The sequence below is a fragment of the Macrosteles quadrilineatus genome, unplaced genomic scaffold (assembly GCF_028750875.1).
Source record: "Macrosteles quadrilineatus isolate MER2022 unplaced genomic scaffold, UCM_ALF_1.0 Scaffold_2__2_contigs__length_208266976, whole genome shotgun sequence".
Taxonomy (NCBI): domain Eukaryota; kingdom Metazoa; phylum Arthropoda; class Insecta; order Hemiptera; family Cicadellidae; genus Macrosteles; species Macrosteles quadrilineatus.
Genome location: NW_026542595.1, coordinates 58655035 through 58673879, shown reverse-complemented (window position 1 = coordinate 58673879; position 18845 = coordinate 58655035). Strand labels below are relative to the sequence as shown.

At 34.7% G+C, this 18845-nt stretch overlaps 1 protein-coding gene across 1 annotated transcript in view; it reads right to left on the bottom strand.

The window, feature by feature from the left end:
• LOC128984247 (uncharacterized) overlaps positions 1–18845 on the bottom strand; it is an 87932-nt gene that overhangs the window by 29891 nt on the left and 39196 nt on the right. Inside the window, exons 7-14 of the mRNA XM_054403549.1 lie at positions 17272–17458; positions 14022–14197; positions 12926–13073; positions 7954–8115; positions 6433–6684; positions 5728–5841; positions 4208–4387; positions 1048–1167 (exon numbers count right to left, since the gene is read on the bottom strand). Of these exons, the coding sequence (XP_054259524.1) occupies positions 1048–1167; positions 4208–4387; positions 5728–5841; positions 6433–6684; positions 7954–8115; positions 12926–13073; positions 14022–14197; positions 17272–17458 (1339 nt within the window). The remainder of the gene's footprint in view (positions 1–1047; positions 1168–4207; positions 4388–5727; positions 5842–6432; positions 6685–7953; positions 8116–12925; positions 13074–14021; positions 14198–17271; positions 17459–18845) is intronic.

Sequence of the window (18845 nt, the reverse complement as noted above, 5' to 3'; positions counted from 1 at the left end):
CAATATAAACAAAAGAGTTTAAATAAATCTGTTAGGAGTCAATTAATATTATGATCATATATTGTTAAGTTAAATTCAGTTTAAAAACAATGGGAATTGAGAACAATGTTAGCACTTCTGCTACTCCCTTTGGTATATGGTATCAAAAAAGTATGTTAGTTATTCAAAAACAGGTTTCTTGTCTTGTCTGGAATGCGAAAATTTTATATCTTACTGTGTGTCCCATGACATAATAAACTTTATGTACATCCAATCCAATATATTTTGTTTTATAAGAATCAACAGTTCACAGCCTATGGTTTACTAATCTATTTTTGTGTTTTTATGACACAATAGTTTCTTATAAGTAGGTACTTAAAGATTAATTTGTATGTTCACAACTATTGATGTTTTGTATAAAAAAATGACACCGATTATACAAAAATTACACCTTGCCATGAACACCTTGTACGTCTCTTGATTTAATTTGCTTCCAACCTGTTCAAACTAGTGGAATCTTTACCAGAACAAAAATAATAACATTATCAGACTAAATGCAAGGTTATGTTTCTTAAGTATCACACACTTAGGCAGTGGTATTGGTATTAACACTTTTTGTTGCATAGTTGTGCCACATCAGTATAGTTAGCCATTGTGATAGTTAATTATACAACGGGAAAAGCTGTTTGGCAAGATTTAAGTTTTATTCTGAGACCAGATTTTTCTCTTTAAAATTCACGCAGCCAAGTCAAGGTGAACTGGAATTAAACTATAAATTGAGATAATCAATATAGACTTTGAATGCTATGACGCAACCGAATGAGTATAAGTGTCAGGGACCGAGCTTGGAAGAGATAAATAAGGCGCAAAATCTTCAGTATCAGATCTGAACTCAATGGAGTTGACATGGACAGGAAATGTGTCACGGGGCTGTTTGGTCTTAACGACGATGGGTTTGTGTTTGCGCCGGGTGAGGCGTAGGGGTGGCAGTACGATGTCGGGATTGTTGACCAGAGTGAGCAGATACACGGACAACTCGCGCCACCACACCCTGGGCGTGTGACTCACCGAGGGTGTCCCGTCGTGAGCAAGGTGATGGGTAAAGCGTGGACAGTCCTTAGTAGAAGGTGGATGGATGTCTCGTAGCAGCGAGGCACGTGTGGGGGCAGCTATACGTTCCATCTCCACCTGTCACATACATCACTAATTTTTGTCTAATATATAAATAGCCTACATCATCCAAATCATGGAGGACTTTGTCCAACTTAAATAAACACAGAGCTTGAACATATTGCAACACTCTCATTATATAAAATTCTTACATTTAATTGAAAAAATAAAGTAAACCTATAGGTATAAACTTTATAAATCAATAACATATAGCATTTTAACCTTATCAGTATAATTTACCTGAAGAACCATTTGTTTATACAACCTTACCATACCGTAAATCTTGTATCCAACCTCAGATCTTGCCTTTTAATTATTACGTTACTAGTCCTGAAATAGGTGTTTACCGGAAGAGTGTGGTAGTTCCCGTGTGAGATGGAAGTCGACTGCAGGATTACCATAAGAGTCCGGTAAAAACATTTTGGACGAGTGACGTACAATATTTTATGCCATACTATTCTAAGCTTACTTAACAATAAAGAATCCTCCGACTAAAGGACTTATAATAACTACTCATAACCTCTAAGAGAGGTTATATATTTTTTTATAACCACTCAATGCCAAATATAATTAGCTGCTTGTCATCCGGTAAAAAATCATTACAGTACAGTAGTACGTAATGAAAACCCATTTGACCAAGCTAGCGGCAAATAGCTGTTTTCTGGACTAAATCCTTGCGTGGGAAGTTCGTTAAAACAATTTAGTGTGGTGTAAAATACATTTATAGCTCTTGTGCCTCAAACTAAAAAAAGGTTAAGTTTGTGATTGACGCATGCTAGTAACCTAGGTTAGTGATGGGATAACTGAATGGTTTCCATGACCGAATAATCAATCAGTTACTTTTTAGCATCAATCCGTGATTTTCGAACGAATCACCGAATAAATTTTAGTTTCCTGATGATGTGACAAACTAAATAACTAAATCACCGGTAAGACTAATTTAACCGAACCAGGATAAAATAACCGAATTAGTCTATTCAGCATCAATAACTGATTGATTCGGTTATTTTCATTCGGTGATTCCCCATCACTAACCTAGGTGGTAAAGAATATGTTGCTGACAGGATAAGTGCTATGTTTAGTCAAATATGTTTTACATTTTCAAATTACTGTGTGTGCACAACTTAAAAATGGAACTTGAAGCAATATGTATATTACATTATATTTCCAAAGTTATATTAAGTTTGGCTTTGTTGAGTTGAGATTGCTCGGCTTTAGATAAACTGAAAATTATTTTTTTTACTAGAGGGTCATCCAGGAAGTAAAGAGCTTTTTAGCATGGTTAAATAAAAACTAAAGATGTCAACACCACGAGTTTATTTACAAAGCCCAGTACCTTATCTTTCTTTTCTACGTTATCCCCATTGTTGTCTCGGCACTTATTGAACATGAGACCATCAGGATGAGCATGAGAGCATCAGAATCTCTATTTCGATGTTGTATTCATCAGTTGCGGGAAATTTGAGCTATCTAGTTACTGCTTGTCCTTTCTAAACTGCTTAACATTCAATAATTCCTTTAATTTTGGAATTGGTGAAAATCACTTGATGCAAGGCCAGGGCTGTAGGGTTCTAGATATCGCGGTGTGCCTTGGAAATTTTCTCAAGGGGAAAAAGGCTAAATATACACACTGTGTGTATGTGTTGGACCCTAGTTTTAGAGTATGTCAGTTATTTAATAATTATAAAGAGGAGTGTAAAATAAAAATCTGTAAAAAACATACTTTTCTTAAAAAAATATTGTGTAAAAAAAACTCATACTATGGTTATGTATTATCCATATCATAAAAGCTTTTAATTGACTGTTGTTCCAAGTGTACAGATATAAGGAAAACTGGTGATACTCATGCAGTGAATGTAAAAGTGTTTAATACAAGTGTAAACTAATTTATATGTGAAAACTGAAGAACTTGGTGTGGGATTTGTGGTGATGTGTGAATAAACATGCCAGTAATATTCCACTTAGGATTTTTTTTGCACAAGATAGAAATGTTAGGGGTATCGGAAAAAGTACAATAAGGTGGATACCAATTTTTTTGGGCTTGTGATCCACCAACATTAATACAGCATGTTATGGGGGAATTTATAGGTATGAAATGTAGAGAGATTAAAAAAAATACTCCTCAAAGTATACTTACCTACCTAGTCCTTTGTCATTGTGATACAAATGTGTGTATAAGTTTTAATCCAAGATTTCCAAAACTAGTATGTGACTCTACAGTACAGACACTCTAAATCTTAAGGGTTCTGCAATTCATGTACCACCCACAAATGGCTTAATGATGAGCTGTTTGAAAAATATTGTTTTCAAGTAATGCCCAAACAGATGCCAATTATAGGCAATCTTCGATGTAACTTTGTGACAGAATACTGACTTTGTTCTATAAGTTACATTAGGGCTGATTCAGTAGCCGTGAATTTAAACTCATTTTAACTAGAACCATTTACAAAATCTATTATTTTAAGGAATTTTTATTTAGAAAAAAGTTTATGAAACCCACAAGATGAAGGATTTATCTAACTTCGTCTAAGATGGTTTTTTTTTGTTCAAACATTGTTTAATTAAATTTATTAGTTAACAGACATTTTTACTCCAACAAAATTGCACCATCCAGATCTCTGTAAAAACTACAGATAACAAGTAACTAGTAAAAAAATATATTGCAAAATTTAAAAAAATATCAGGAAGATATAATGATTGTTGGTGAATGAATAGTGTTACTTTTATTTATTAACCTGCAAAAATATTTTTTCATGCTAATTTTTGACTGAAAATATTTAATAAGCTAAAATGTGATTTACACTAGTTTGAAAAAAAGATTTGCTTTAATTTCCGATTCCCTTAATTTGTGTTAATGTAATAATCATGTTTGGGATATATCCCTGGGTGTAAGTGTGTTGATTATTGCTAACAACCGATTTCCCTTACCACTTGAACCTTACTATCAATATATGTTTATCCATAAGAGTAAAACACCCAAGTAGTCAAAGATTATTCACTTTTTTTACCATGTCTATCGTCTACTCCTAACCAATGCTCTGTTTTGCTGTTTACTCACCTTGACTTTAGTCTTGTTTTTCTCCATGGAGTCCGATCGCGCCTGTAGTGCTGCCAATGCAGCTTTAGCCCGAGCAGTCTGACCCGGAGTCTTGGCCTTGGGAGAAGCGTCCGGCCGCCCAAACAACCCTCTCGCCTCCGCCATCTGGATCATGTACTTGGGGTCCAGCCGTGTGATTTCCTATAAATTGGCCCTATATGTTAGTACAGTAAGTTTCAATTATCTTACACTACTTTTACTCATGTTCTGATAGTATAAATTATTAGTTCATTTAAATAATCTACATAAGGTGATTATTAATAACCCTAACCCACTACTAACACTGGGACTGTAGCTGGTGTTGAGCTACTCCATTTCCCAAACGGCATGATCTGAATTCTAAATTTCTGCAGCAATCTAAACAGTCTAAACACAATGGCAACAGAGAAACAGCTGTTTAAAAAGTGTCAGGATTTTTTAAACCTACCATCATAAGATCTATAGATAGGTACATGTTTGTAACTCTATGTATTATGAAATCAGGTGCCAGGAAACTTTAGGGAATTAGCGACATATTATATGAGGGAAGTTTTATATCTTTGTGTTTTGATATTGACCCATGGCTCTGCTTGATGAGCTTTAAAAGGTGACTTTATTTAAGAATGCTATAGAGCTGAATAAAATAAATTAAATAGAATATTTTGTCAAACTATAGTTATTTGTGCAACTAGTGAGCAATTGACTCACTCGAGAGAAATACTTACTCACGAGCCGTAGGCGAGTGAGGAATGGTTTCTCGAGTGAGGCAATTTTACTTTGCACTCGAGTTGCACATTATATTTTTCCTACAGTTACCATAAAACAAATAAATTGGGAAAGAAACGTAACATATTTTAACACAGAAGTGAACTTTTAATATGACATTTAATGACACAACAGTACAACAGCTGACCAGCTGATTTACAGCCAGTGCTGCCAACGTATTCCGCGCGCATACGACCTTGTCTGCATGTTACGCACTCACTATTTCGTGCCTTCACGTTGCAAATCTGGAGTGAGTGAGACAAAGTAATTAGAGTGAGGATGAGCGAATTGGCCACTTTGCTTTCTAAAATCAGTGAGAGAACATGTACATTGTTAGGTTACTGAAGGAAAAATTGTTTATTTATTCCTTTGAAATTATACATATGATTACAGAAAATGTGTATCATTCGCACATATTTAGAATCTATGTGGCTCATGGTGGCTCACTGCAGGCCTTTATTCTGATTTTTTTGGTGGATGTTAAGGGGTTTAGAAATACACCTGGTAATGTTTACTTAATTAATTTGACCCTTTGTTTAGTTCGATCCGTTTGAAAAAAGACCTACAAGGCTTTGAGTCTTAGCTAATATATAATTCAATTTCATTTTTTTGGAACATCAGTGGGCTAGACTATTTTTTCCCTTTGAGACGGGTATTGTATAATAATATAATATCATATAATAACAAATAATATAGGTACAATTCTAAAGTAATTCCTTATTCAGCCCATTAGTTACCTTTCGCTTGATCACTGCTATGTAAGTTCCTTCACTCTGCAGGTCCAGGCAGTTTTCCATGTTTGGACAGAGGTCTGGAACTTCAGCAATCTCAAACAAATCTGACGGAGGTATCTGAAATAGGAAGTTTCACAGTCACCTTTTTTAAAATCTATTTAACTGGGAACTCCAAGATATGAGGATTGAATAGAAACATGCTTGTCAATGGTCTCTCAACTTTTGACAATCGTCGACTTTTGAGATAGTAAACTGATTCAAAAGTGTAAAATGTACTTTTAAGACAACAAAGATTCTGAAATAGAATAAATAAAACCATTTCCAAAAATGTATACACCAAAACTTACCAACCAAACGAAAAGAGAATCAAAAGTTTTATGAGCATTTTATTTTTTAAGTAACACTTTTCAAGGTTTCAGGAGAAACTTAACTTCAACATTTTGGTCTCCAGGGTAAAACCTACATTCAAACTGCTCATATCACCCAATAATCAGTAGGTCACCGGTTATATCCTGAGATATTTCTATTGTTATTTAATGGTTTGATACTGAATCCAACAGTCATTGATTATTGGACCTTCAACAAAATAGTCCCTCTATCTATGTATACAGGTTAAAATACACTTTGCTTGCAACCCAACCTCATATCAGTAATAAGATGGTTCAACTGATGTGATAGTTGGTGACTGTCTTGTTTGGTGATAGCTACCTGAACAGATTGTGTGGGAGAGGGCAGTGGGAGTGCAAGTTCCTCTTCCACTTTTATTGTAGGAACGTCTGCCGCAGCCTCAGTTGCCTCCGCCTGACATCTCTCTCTCTCCTGAGTCTCTCCTTGCGCTCGACGCATCTCCTCCAGGTGAACCTCTCTCGCGTAGTTGTTCAACTCGTTTACCAGATTTGTTGCCATCTCCTCGTTTTCACAATGGAATCGTGAATGAGTTTCGTACACGATAAACTGAATCTGCAACCAAGAATTGAGTGCTATGGAACTTCTATATCATACGACATGTTCAATAAATGTTTACTTTTATAAAATCTTTGGCCAAACAACGTGTATCCTTATGTAATACCCCTTTATACCAGAAAGAAATTAGTACTGTTCGAATTAGATTACATTTATATAACATTGACACAACAGGGGTTTTTTTAAGGTGAAATGAGTGAAGGATGGGTGTTGAATTTATGAGATGGTAGGACTATTTAGTTAAAGCTTAATGAACAAGGAGACAGGGTTGATTTCAAACAATCAAAAAAGGTTATTGACTTTTCTCAGGATGAAACTGGCAGCACTATATCCATCAGCTATTGAGTATAAATCACCTTATGAGTATATATTATACCATGTTTATGAAGAGTATGCCTATATGCTTTGCATTCAGAGGTTATTGATACATTGTAAACACAGAACTTTGAAATTAGTTCAAGCAATCGGTTCAATGAATTGATTGTCCTCAATCATTATTATTGACATGACAAAACATACAAAACAAGTGTACATGAATGTGTCATCAACCTAAAACTACTTCAAATAATTTAACCTACTTCCCTACTTAGTCATACAGTTTTTTTTTTTTTTTTTTTTTTGCTACAGTGTAAAAAATTATCTGAACTATAAAATTCACTATCAATTAAAAACCCCTTAATTTTGTTTTTGAATTTATTTACGCTACCTTCCTTTCTAATACTGCTGGGGAGGGAATGCATGAATTTAATTCCAATATAATTAGGACTTTCCTTAAATTTTTCTTTTATGTTTTTTAGTTATGAAATTTAGTTTGTTTCTAGTGTTATATTTTTGTACGTCTTTGAAGTCCTGATTCATGGTTTGTAACATACATTATCGTCTTATAAATATAGAAACTGTACACAAAGAACTCTAATTCTTTAAAATGATTTTTACGTGAATTGATGATAAAATTTGAAGGAGCCTACATGATTCTTAACGTTTTCTCATATCCACTACTTAAGATATTACCTTAGAACCTCCAATTCATCAAATCCTTTTGATTTACAATGTTAGCAAGCAGAGAGTCCTAGAGAGATATTTCAATCTGTTCTTATTCCTTCCCCAAGCTTCATCAAGTAAATCCAAAATTTTGATTTTCTATGTGCATTTGTACATTTGCTTATGTTCAGATGACTGAGATAGCAAATTTTGAAAATCACAACAGAAGACTGTCAGTTTTACAGCAATCAGTTTTATGCTGATGACGATACAACATAGCAGTACCTGAGGCTTGGACATACCACGCCGCAATGTATCTCTCTGATCTCGCAGGAACTTGTTGATATTGTCACCTCTTGGGGTCGAGGCATAGTCATCGTCTGTGAGCTGTTGCAAAATCTGAAGGTCGCCTCCTCGTGCGACCGCTAAGTCCACCGGGTCCACAACCTAAGACAGATATTCCCAGTTTCTTGTCAAAAATATATTGTTGTTTTGGATAACTAGATGCAAATTGAAAACAAAATAAAAGTGACATTTGAATAGCCTCACTTATTGGCAGTTATCGAATAAACTCAAAAATGTTAAGCTAATTGACGTTGGTTGATCAATTTCAATTTCAATTTTCAATTTCTTTATTCATTGAGAAGTATACATAATACAGCATTTGAATAGTGTCAAAGATTACAATTATTAAAATATAAAATACAGATTAAAAATAAATCTTAAATTAAAAAATACATCTCCCCATACAGATGCCTTCTTCTAGTATTCTTGAGGGAGGTGGAAAAATTCTTCTTGAGAATAAATTGCCATGTTTATTAAGAAATTTTTTAGTTTTGTTTTAAACTTTTTTGGATCTTTTTCATTTCTAATTCCTCCGGGGATATGTTTAAAAAAACTTTTACCAGCAAATGATGGCTTTTTTTCATAAAACTTTAATCTGTGCCTATTTTGCAAAATCTGATTTTTTTTTCTCGTTTCATATCGGTGAACCGGTAGATTGGATACATCGGATGAGGTTTTATTTTTAAAAATTAAAATTGAATCATAAATATACTGCCCATAAACAGTTAGTATGTTTAGCTGTTTAAAGTGCTCTTTTACCGAGACATCAGAATTTAGTCTGAGCATTACTCTCACTGCTCTTTTTTGATGTTTTAATATTTTATCTAGATTGATTTGAGTTGTTGCTCCATATAGACAGATACCAAAGGAAATATGTGAATGGATATATGCAAAGTAAATGTTTTTCAAAGTTTTGACATCACAGTACACAGACATTTTTGAAAGGGCAAAAATTCCAGAGTTGATTTTTGAAACTATTTTTTTTGTATGATCATTCCAATTCAAATTTTGATCTATTGTTAGACCCAAAAAGTTTGTGCTGGTCTTTTGCTCAATAAGTTGCGAGTCATACATTATTATTGGGTGATTGGAATTTTTATTTTGTGGTGTTTTAAATGTGATAAAATTAGTTTTTTTGTTATTTAATTTTAGGTTTTGGCACACCAGATAACTGCCCAAATTTCCAAGTTCTAGAAAAGCAGAAATTTCCGTTTGTTCCAGTGTAGGAGAGGAAATAATTAAATTAGCATCGTCAGCATACAGGCACAATTCACTTCTAGGTCTACATACTAGGACACTGCTTATGTCCTTTAAATAGCACAAAAATAGCAATGGTCCTAAAATAGACCCTTGAGGCACTCCATATTTTATTATTTTAATTTCTGAGGCAGTTTGAATAATTTTATTATTTTTTAATTGAGTAATTTCAACATATTGTGTTCTATTACTCAGATAGGAATTAAACCATTGCAATGCATTTTTAGTTATTCCAAGCAATTTCAATTTATTCAATAATATTGGATGTTTTACACTATCAAAAGCTTTAGATAGATCCATGAATATGCCAATTGTTGTTTCACCTCTATCAACCGATTCAATAACTGACTCTAAAAATGATACTGCTGCAGTGACTACCGACCTTCCAGGCCTAAAACCATGCTGGTAATCATCAAGTAAGTTAAACTTTTCAAGATAATCACTCAACTGATTGTAAACAATTTTTTCATAAATTTTGGAAACAGTTGGAAGAAGTGAAATGGGTCTGTAGTTTATTACATCTGTCTCATCGTCTTTTTTATGCAGAGGGATAATTTTTGCCTTTTTTAATTGATCTGGAAACAAACCAGAAATGAAGGAAGAGTTTATCAGGTGAGCCAAAACTTTACTGATATTATGACCTACTTTCTTAAGTAAATTAATAGGTACATCATCATGGCCGCTAGACTTTTTGTTCTTTAGCGATTTCAATATGTTTTCCACCTCCTTCTCACAAACACTCTTAAAACTAAACTTAGGTTTCAGAAAGACATCTTGTTGAAAACTGGATGGGATTTCATGTGTTACATTTGAATCCCATTGGCTGTTATTAGAATCTAGATCTTCCACCACATTTAAAAAATATTCATTGAAGATATTTGAAATTAATATGGGATCCTCAACAAGATGCGTGCCTCTTAACAGTTTTATTTTATTAAGGTGTTTTTGTTTTTTATTTCCAACTTCCGAGTTAATAATGTCCCATACAGTTTTTTGGATATTAGAAGAATTATTAATTTTTTTTGCAAAATAGTTAGATTTGGTTTGATTCAATATTTTCTTAAAGTCTTTTACTTCTGTTTTGAAAATATCCTTGTATTCATGTTTTTTGTTGTTTCTGATTTCCTTGCTGATTTCTATGAGTCTGTGACGTTTGATTTTTATTTCTTCTGTAAGCCAATTATTTTTTTTATTTTTTTTTGTTATTAAAGTTTTTGGAAAAGCCAATTCAAAGTAATAACTAAATGTTTTTTGGAAGATGTCAAATTTATTTTCTACAGGAGCTAAATAAACATCAAGCCATTTTTCATCTTTTATAAGTTTAACAAAATATTCTATGTTTTCACAAGAAAACTTACGAATTTCTTGCTTAATAAATGGCGGATTGTAATGCTTTTCTAAGTTGGGAATTTTAATTTTTAAGATTTGCCCGTCATGATCTGATAAACATGTTATTATGCCTGTAATCGTCATATCACAAGATTTTGATGCATTTACAAGAAAGTTGTCAATGGCTGTTCTTGATCAAAGTTCTAGGAAGACTACAGTAATGCAGGCCTGTCTTGAAATCGTTGTACTATGTTGTTACATGCAAAAGGCCCAAAATGCATCAATGAACCACTTATTTTGGTTTGATAGGTCTATTCTAAGTACCAAAAATATGACCTTAGTCCTCTTAACACACTTGGGCTGACTGAAAAAATGTATTAAAATGCTTTACTAAATTAGTAGAACAGAATAAAAACTTTGTCAACTCAGTGCAGTCCAATCAACCTTTGGGTTCACAATGCAAAGAACTATTTTCACTGTTTTGCTTTTTAAGTGCACTAATAAAAAATTTAATTGAGCCATAATAAAAAAATATAGCACTCTTAACACATTAAAACACTTAAAAACGACTATTCTAAATATTGCAGGATGGCTTCACATCAGTTTGATTGTTTTTAACTGTTCAGCTTGAATAAAGTGCTGTGATGTATAGATTATTGTATATGTATGCTAGGCAGGCCCGTTTTTGACAATGTCAGCGCCCTAGGCACAACTAATAGTAGCGCCCCTTTGCAATATACAGGGTGTCCCGTAAGTAAACAGCCATACTCCGGGAAATGGTTCTATGACTTCTATGGGTCAAAATAAAGAGAAAATCAAAAATAAAATTTTTCTAAAATGGCTTCGTTAACCAGATACTTGCAATTTTTTTCACATAATATTTTTATCTTAAAAGTTTTCAACCGATCATTATGAAACTTGGTATGTATGTTAAGGTAATAGACACCCATGATAGAAAAAAATCATTTTGATTCATCATAAAATTTTAAAATGGTGGCCATTTTAATTTGTTAACCTTAAATTACAAAATAATTAATTGTAGATTTTATGAAAAAACACTTTTATTTGGCATTTTAATTCCCTATCAAACGATACCAAGCTCAAAAAGATTGAATAAGAAATAGTTGAAATATTACGATTTTTAGTTGTAAAATGGGGTAGAAAAAGGCTAGTCAGGTTTGCCCCATTACAACTAAAAATCGTGAATGTTATATTTCTACCTGGATTTGTCAATTTAACGCGATCGCGCTTGACAACAGTGAGTGACCTTTACATGACCGCGGGAGACGATAATAAGTCTACACACGGCCGAGAGGGATGATCAGAACTTTACCGCGATTGCAGAAGACGATGATGATCTTCACACGACTGCGGGATATGATCAACATTTTGTCGCAATCGCGGGAGGCAATTACGACGTCTTCACGACCGGAGGAGGTGGCGATTACGATCTCTACATTACCGAAGGAGATACAATAATGATACAGTATTCGCCGCGAGTGATTATAAGAATTTTAACGCGATCGTGCAATACATTTAATGTCCACACGACCGAGGGAAAAGATCAGAATTTTGCCTCATTCGCGGTAGACGAAGATAATCTCCTCACGACCGCGGGATGTTCATATATTGCTACGATCATGGAAGACGATAATTATGTCCACACGACCATGGGAAATATTTAGATTTTGCCACGATCGCGGGAGACGATAATGATATCCATATGGCCACGGGAGACGATAATGATGTCAACACGGCCGAGAGGGATTATCAGAGGTTTACCGCGATCGTATGTAAATAGCCTACAATTACAAAATTAATTTTTTATTTTCCAAGTTTGGCGCCCCCCAAAAAAGCCAATTGCCTCGCGCCCTAAGTGCCTTTGGTAAATCGGCCCTGATACTAGGTATTAGTATTTGCACTCCTGTCTCCTATATCATCACCTGCTCCAGAGACGTGAGACAAACAAAAATGAAAGGGAAAGAAACTTTTGTTTTTGACAGGTTAACTTCAAAAATCAGTTCATAAAAGTTACTAAATTACCTAATTATGTGTTCAAACATTTAAAAACTCAATTATTTTGATGTTTGGCTGAAAATTGTTTTAAGGGAAAAACATAGGAAAATTATGTAATACTACCTTCTATTGGAAATTAAATATCTTTAAGAATAAATTGAAAATTTGGAAGTGTAAATCAAGAATAATCCACCCACATTTGAAATAGGACTAAATAGTAAGTTATAGTTGATGGGCAAAAATCATAACCATGACAAAATATGTTGCTCGATCCCTGTACCTTAATTAAATTAAAATCTGACAGACCTACCGAACTATTAGTGTTGGGAGGAGTTGCTAATACAGCAATGACGTTGTCCAGGACTCTGTTCTCTGGTGACAATGTAGCAAAATTCTCAGAGAACACTAAAGTATTCTTCACACCCAGCTCTTTCAGGTACTGCTCACACGCTTCCTTCCTACAAACAATTAAAACTGAAAATGTTTTTTTCCAAAAACAACAGCACGTTAACTGCAAGTTAGTTTGCATTTCAAAACTCGAAGTGCATAAATGGGTTATGGAGTCAAAAAATTACCATGAACATGTACATTTTGGAGGGTATTATGTTTTTGGTGGGTACCCAGACTTCTCACAGAAGACCACAAAGGAAATTGTTTTCACGGCCATATTTATGATCCCCATTTCTGCACTTTACCAGAACTCAGAGCTTCTGTGCTCTTTGTGACAGGAGATTAAAATATTCAATAAATTCTCTAAACACACAGCAAAGCTTACATGTCAGCTACAGAGCAGCGAGCTACCTCGTTGCGAACTTAGGAGTTACAGGCAAAAAAAGCCCCTACTCAAAAAACAACCCTTGTAGTTCAGGTCCTATTCTCCTGTAATTTGGTTGCTCCCTTATTACCCATGAGACACATTTTCTCCTCGTAGCAAACTGTAACTTCTCACCATTCTTTAATAGAAATATTACCTTGTCATACTAGGATAACCCCCCTTCCCTCGTGTACCTATACATTAATATGGGGTACCTGTCATAGCAATTTTAAGTAGGTAGCACATTTAATGAGCAATTAAGTTGGCTGTAACTTTTTTCTGATTTTATAGCAGAATTAAATCATGTATGATTTAGAGCTAGTACATTGTAATAGTACATCCGTCACAAGCTTAATCCCACAGCTTAGTTCAGTATCTCAGGCAAATCCTTTTACATTTCCAATTTATAAGGAACCATACAAACTTATTCAGTTTCTGGTTTGTAATAGTACTTGTGAAAAAAGAACCAAAACTGTATTTTTCACATCAGTAATACTAAACATAATTTTGCGTTCATAATTATCTTCTACAATCATATATTATACATGTGAGATTATATTATTAATTGTGACATTATTTGTTTAATTCTTACCTATATCCAGCGCCAAAAACCAGGAGGGATTCAATTTTGTCGTTGTTTATGAGGAGGTTGGCAAAGTAAGCCATTGTGATAGGGGAATTGACATGAGTCTGCGCCACTTTGCCGCTAAGTGCAAAGTCTTTAAGTAGCTGTGCCATAACTGCTGGACCCAGGCAGAATGTGCGTTCCTGCATCAACATCAAAAAAATATGTTCTTCAAAGAAATTAAAAACATTTATTATGGTTTATTTAGCTTAGTTTTATAATATCACTGTTATTTTAATTCAAAATAAGCATATCTTTTTCAAATTTGTTATATTGTATGAATATTTTTTATCTTTTAGTGGATTGACCATAGTTTTCTGGTGACAAACTATTGCTAAAATATAATTTTATACCACTTTTCCATGGACTCTTATCCTTAGTGAAGAAAATGTTTTCTCCAATTCATAGGATATTTACAAGTGATTTCTGTAATCTTTGTCAAAAATGTTTTGACTACCCGTATTACACCAAATTTAATCAACTGACTTGGAAGCTAACAGGCAGGGCCGGTTCTAGGAATTTTTCAGAGTTAAGCGAACACCCGAATCAGCGCCACTTAGAATTCCCCCCCCCCCCAAACCCATGAACATATAACTTAACCGTATTTGTGAATTTTTTCCAATAATTTTGGGAAGAACTTTTTTTATAAGTTTAGGTAGAAGAATACTAACTTGCAATAAAATACTGTTTATTATTTGCTGAAATGTGACATTTATACACTTTTACTCATCATATAAACTATAGCAAAACCAAGGACACACTAAAAAAACAGGCCGTAATGCTCGTCAAGCATGACGTCACGATAGAAGACGGCAATGACGTAATGTTTGCCGTTTGTGATCAGCTGCTTGTTTTAATTTTTCCTTGGAAAATAAATAAATAAATAAATACCTACGTCATTGCCGTCTTCTATCGTGACTTCTTTGGGCTGACTGGACTCGCCACCAGATGATTTCTACAAAAATCTACTCATTTGATTTGGCTTTTTTTTCTTCCTCTTTCAAATTCGCCTTATGCTTTCTATAATAAGTGCCAGACGGTTTCTTTTTTTCTGCCATTGTTTTCATAGTATCAGCTCGCAAGATGTTTTACTCATTCATTCAGTTTAAACTTTCTTCTTATTTAATGCGCTAATTATAAATTAAACTTAAAACACTCGTAATAATTTGCTTATCAACAATCATGAATCATCAAAACAATGCCAATACGATACCGATACGGTATAGGCCTACGTATACAACTAAAAGAGTGCAATACAACGTAATGCTCTGCTCTAGGATCAGAGGCAGAAAGGAGTGAAAGAAAGGGGAAGTTTCTTGTTGTGACAAGTGGCGCTGCGTGCTAGCTTATCTCGATTCGCGAGCATGATTGAGTCGTGAAATGAAACCCATAGAGGTGCCGCGCTGGCGCTGACGCTGCCGACTGCCGAGCGTCAGCTCACTTCAAATCGAAACTGCAAATGGCATTGAGTCCTTGAGTTGTAGTGCTGTACAAAGTTTTATAGTGCTGTTGGTACAAACAGAATAAATGCCTTTATTTTGGTGCTTTGAATACTTGAACTCTGAGCAAAAATAAACAAAATTACGTTGTTCACGTAAAAAAAAAATGTTCCGTTGGCGCCATGGCGCCACTTATTCGTGGCACCAAATGCGGCCGCGTAGTTCGCGTATGGGTTAAACCGGCCCTGCTAACAGGTTTGATTGATAGAAGTAGACATTACACAACTAAGTATTTAAGCTGTAGCAATTAGTTGAATTAAGCCACTATAAAAGTGTGCTGATGTCTATATTTACCAATTTCTGTAGAATATGACAAATAAAAAAATCCAAACTGAAACGACAACTTATTGTATACTTACTACGGTAAACTATTTTTGCAAATATTATTAATGCTTTGCATTGTCCTTAGTTTACTTTAAATTTTACTATCTACATGTTTTTTCATAACTTTACTCCTTGGCCCCCAAACTTAAGTTTAATCAGGAATTAAATTTTCTACATAACCCATTCATGTGTTTTCCGAAAATTTCACCCCTGCACCCCAAAAAAAAAACGCCTTATTTTCAAAAACTTGTAATTTTCTTCCGAATTTTTATTGGTTTTCGCTATATTGACCCCTAAAATTAAATTTTAATGCCAAATTTGAATTATTTTTTCACTTTTACAAGGTTATAACAGATTCTTTATCTATTCTATGGGCGCAAGGGTATGGAAACTATACACTGTTTATTATTGTATTAGGGCGTTCATAATGCTATGAATATAAAAGGAACATAAAAAATCCCCCCCCCCCCTAAATTGATTTCCTCTCTTATATCTACCACATAGACATCACAGGTTCATCGGTCTAAATCATGTTTACCCACTTCTAGATTCAAGATAAGCCAGAGATCTGAAATTTGGCACGATTGTAGGTCTTGCACCCTTTTCCAAAAGTGACATTTTAAAATCATGACCCCCCCCCCCCCCCAAATGTTGACTCCCCCCTCCAATGTTATTACAGGTTAATCAGTCAAAATCACGTTTACCCATTCATAGATTAACTGGAGATCTGATATTTGGCACGATTATAGGTCTTGCGTCCATTTCGAAAAGTTAAATTTTACAATAACAACCCCCCCCCCCTCGAAATATCGACTTCCCCAATGTTATTCCTGCAGGTACATAGATTTTAAACCACGTTTACACACTTTAAGATTAGCTGGAGATATTAAATTTTATAGGATTGTTGGTCTTGGTCCCAAACAACCTAGAACATTACCAAAAGTTACATTTTCCAATAATAAAAACCCCCCTTCCCCGATTTTAACGATTTCTCTCCCCATTATGTCATTCTTATGGGAAATAACATTGGAAGTTTCTGACTTTAGTATGGACATCAGAACCATTTACTTGAAATATGACAGAGACTTAAGAAATGCTGAGAGTGCTATCTACACCACTTCTAGGTGTGCTACGGACTTGAAATTTCCCCGGCTTCTTGGTGATGGCCTCTCTCCCCTTCCTAAATTTCTAAATGATGACTAACAGGTAGGTCCAACAGGTAACAGGTAGAGCCAAAGGCGAGTGGTGAAAATATAATTGTGTCCCGTATCACACTCTGTGAGTGGCTCACACAACTATGTTTTATTTTAATAGATGGGATGTCTATTTCATTATCCAAAAGTCCATGGTTTTATAAACTCCTCTACCCAGAAGTTTGTTACAAGTTTACTAACCTGCATGACAATGTGGTGATCTTGGACCAGCAGAGACTCTACCAGTTCTTCTCTTACATTAGGCATGATGTGGAGGAACCTGGGCAGCAGATGGTCAGTCTTATAGGTGAGAGGCTCGAGGACTTCTCTGTCTTTTGGTAGTGGTTCAAACCCACTGTTTTCCAGGTAAGCACAAGTGTCCACCAAGCTGTAACATTCAATGGACATTCAAGCTTTGGCTGACTTTTATAAACTCTTTTTCAGATGTTGTTAACCTTAGTCAAATTAGTAGTTTCAATGTAACATTAACAAATGATGTCCACTCCATAAGTGGTGTAAACACTCAGATAAACATTATAAATGAACTAACCATTTGCTGTTTCTGTAGTACACTACTAACTCAATTCAAATATATAATTTAAATATTAAAATGTTCTTAATTTTATCAGTTCCTATACCCTAAAAGCAAGTTTCAATTTGTGTTTCTTAAACTCCTTGAACATTGTGATCCTACTCATCATTTCCTGTTTTGAACACTTGATCTCTGTAGCTCTTAGTCCTATTCATCATTTCCTATTTTCAACCATTTCCAATCAATAGACAGTGTAGGCTTGTTCCTATATACGGAAGTGCAAACTGTGAATTTTTTTCTGGTGACACTGAGACTGTAGATATGTTAATTAACTTCTGGAATATTCTACCATGTGTCCAACTCACGTGGAATCACCAGCTGAAATGAGTCCTGTTCTGTATTATGCATCACCACCCATTGGCCAAAAAATTCCACCCTTTCGAGTGACCCTCTGAACAAGCTGTAGGACAGAAATCTCCAGTATCCAGGAAATCAGCTTATTGGGAGTTTCAAAGTGTCCAAAATCATCTCATTCGTAGTAGTGTCATGGCTTGTGTTGTGTGTGGAATTGGTGTCTGCCATCGTGTTGTCCAATCGACCTGACCCAGTGGCGTAAATAACACCCTAGCAAAGTCCGATTGTCACTGCTCACTGCAATCACGGAAAAAGGTAACATTGTTCCCGTGACTGCGGGAGAGGATGATCATGTCTTCAATATTGCGGAAGTTGCCACCATCACAAAAAATGAAGACGATGTTTCCATGACTGTGGGAGAAAATAAAAAAAAATTCTGCCGTCGAGTTTTTGGATTTTGCCTTTCTAAACAACAATTCTTATTAATATTTTTTATGTTTTTTTTATTCTTTCTGTAAGCAGTTCAGATAATTTTTGAGTTCTACTGTACCTACTGAACTTTTACTTATGAATCGTTCACTTATCACGCATATATTTTAGAAGGTCGGATTGAGCTTGTATTGTTAGCCTACAGATCCTTTGCCGAGCTCAATCTCATTAAAATATTTTTGAGAAATGCAAAGAAAAACACAAGACTCTCTAGCCTTACCAAGCATTGAAAGAGAACAAGTTCACGCTCTTGACTTATGCAAGCTAGCCTTTTTCCTGACTATTACAATGAGATAAACTAATAGAACAGATGTGGTGATATTTTGGTTGAGCGCACAACGTACTTACGCCACTGACCTAACTGCGATAATAGTGACCGTGTATATGTAATTATAAACTA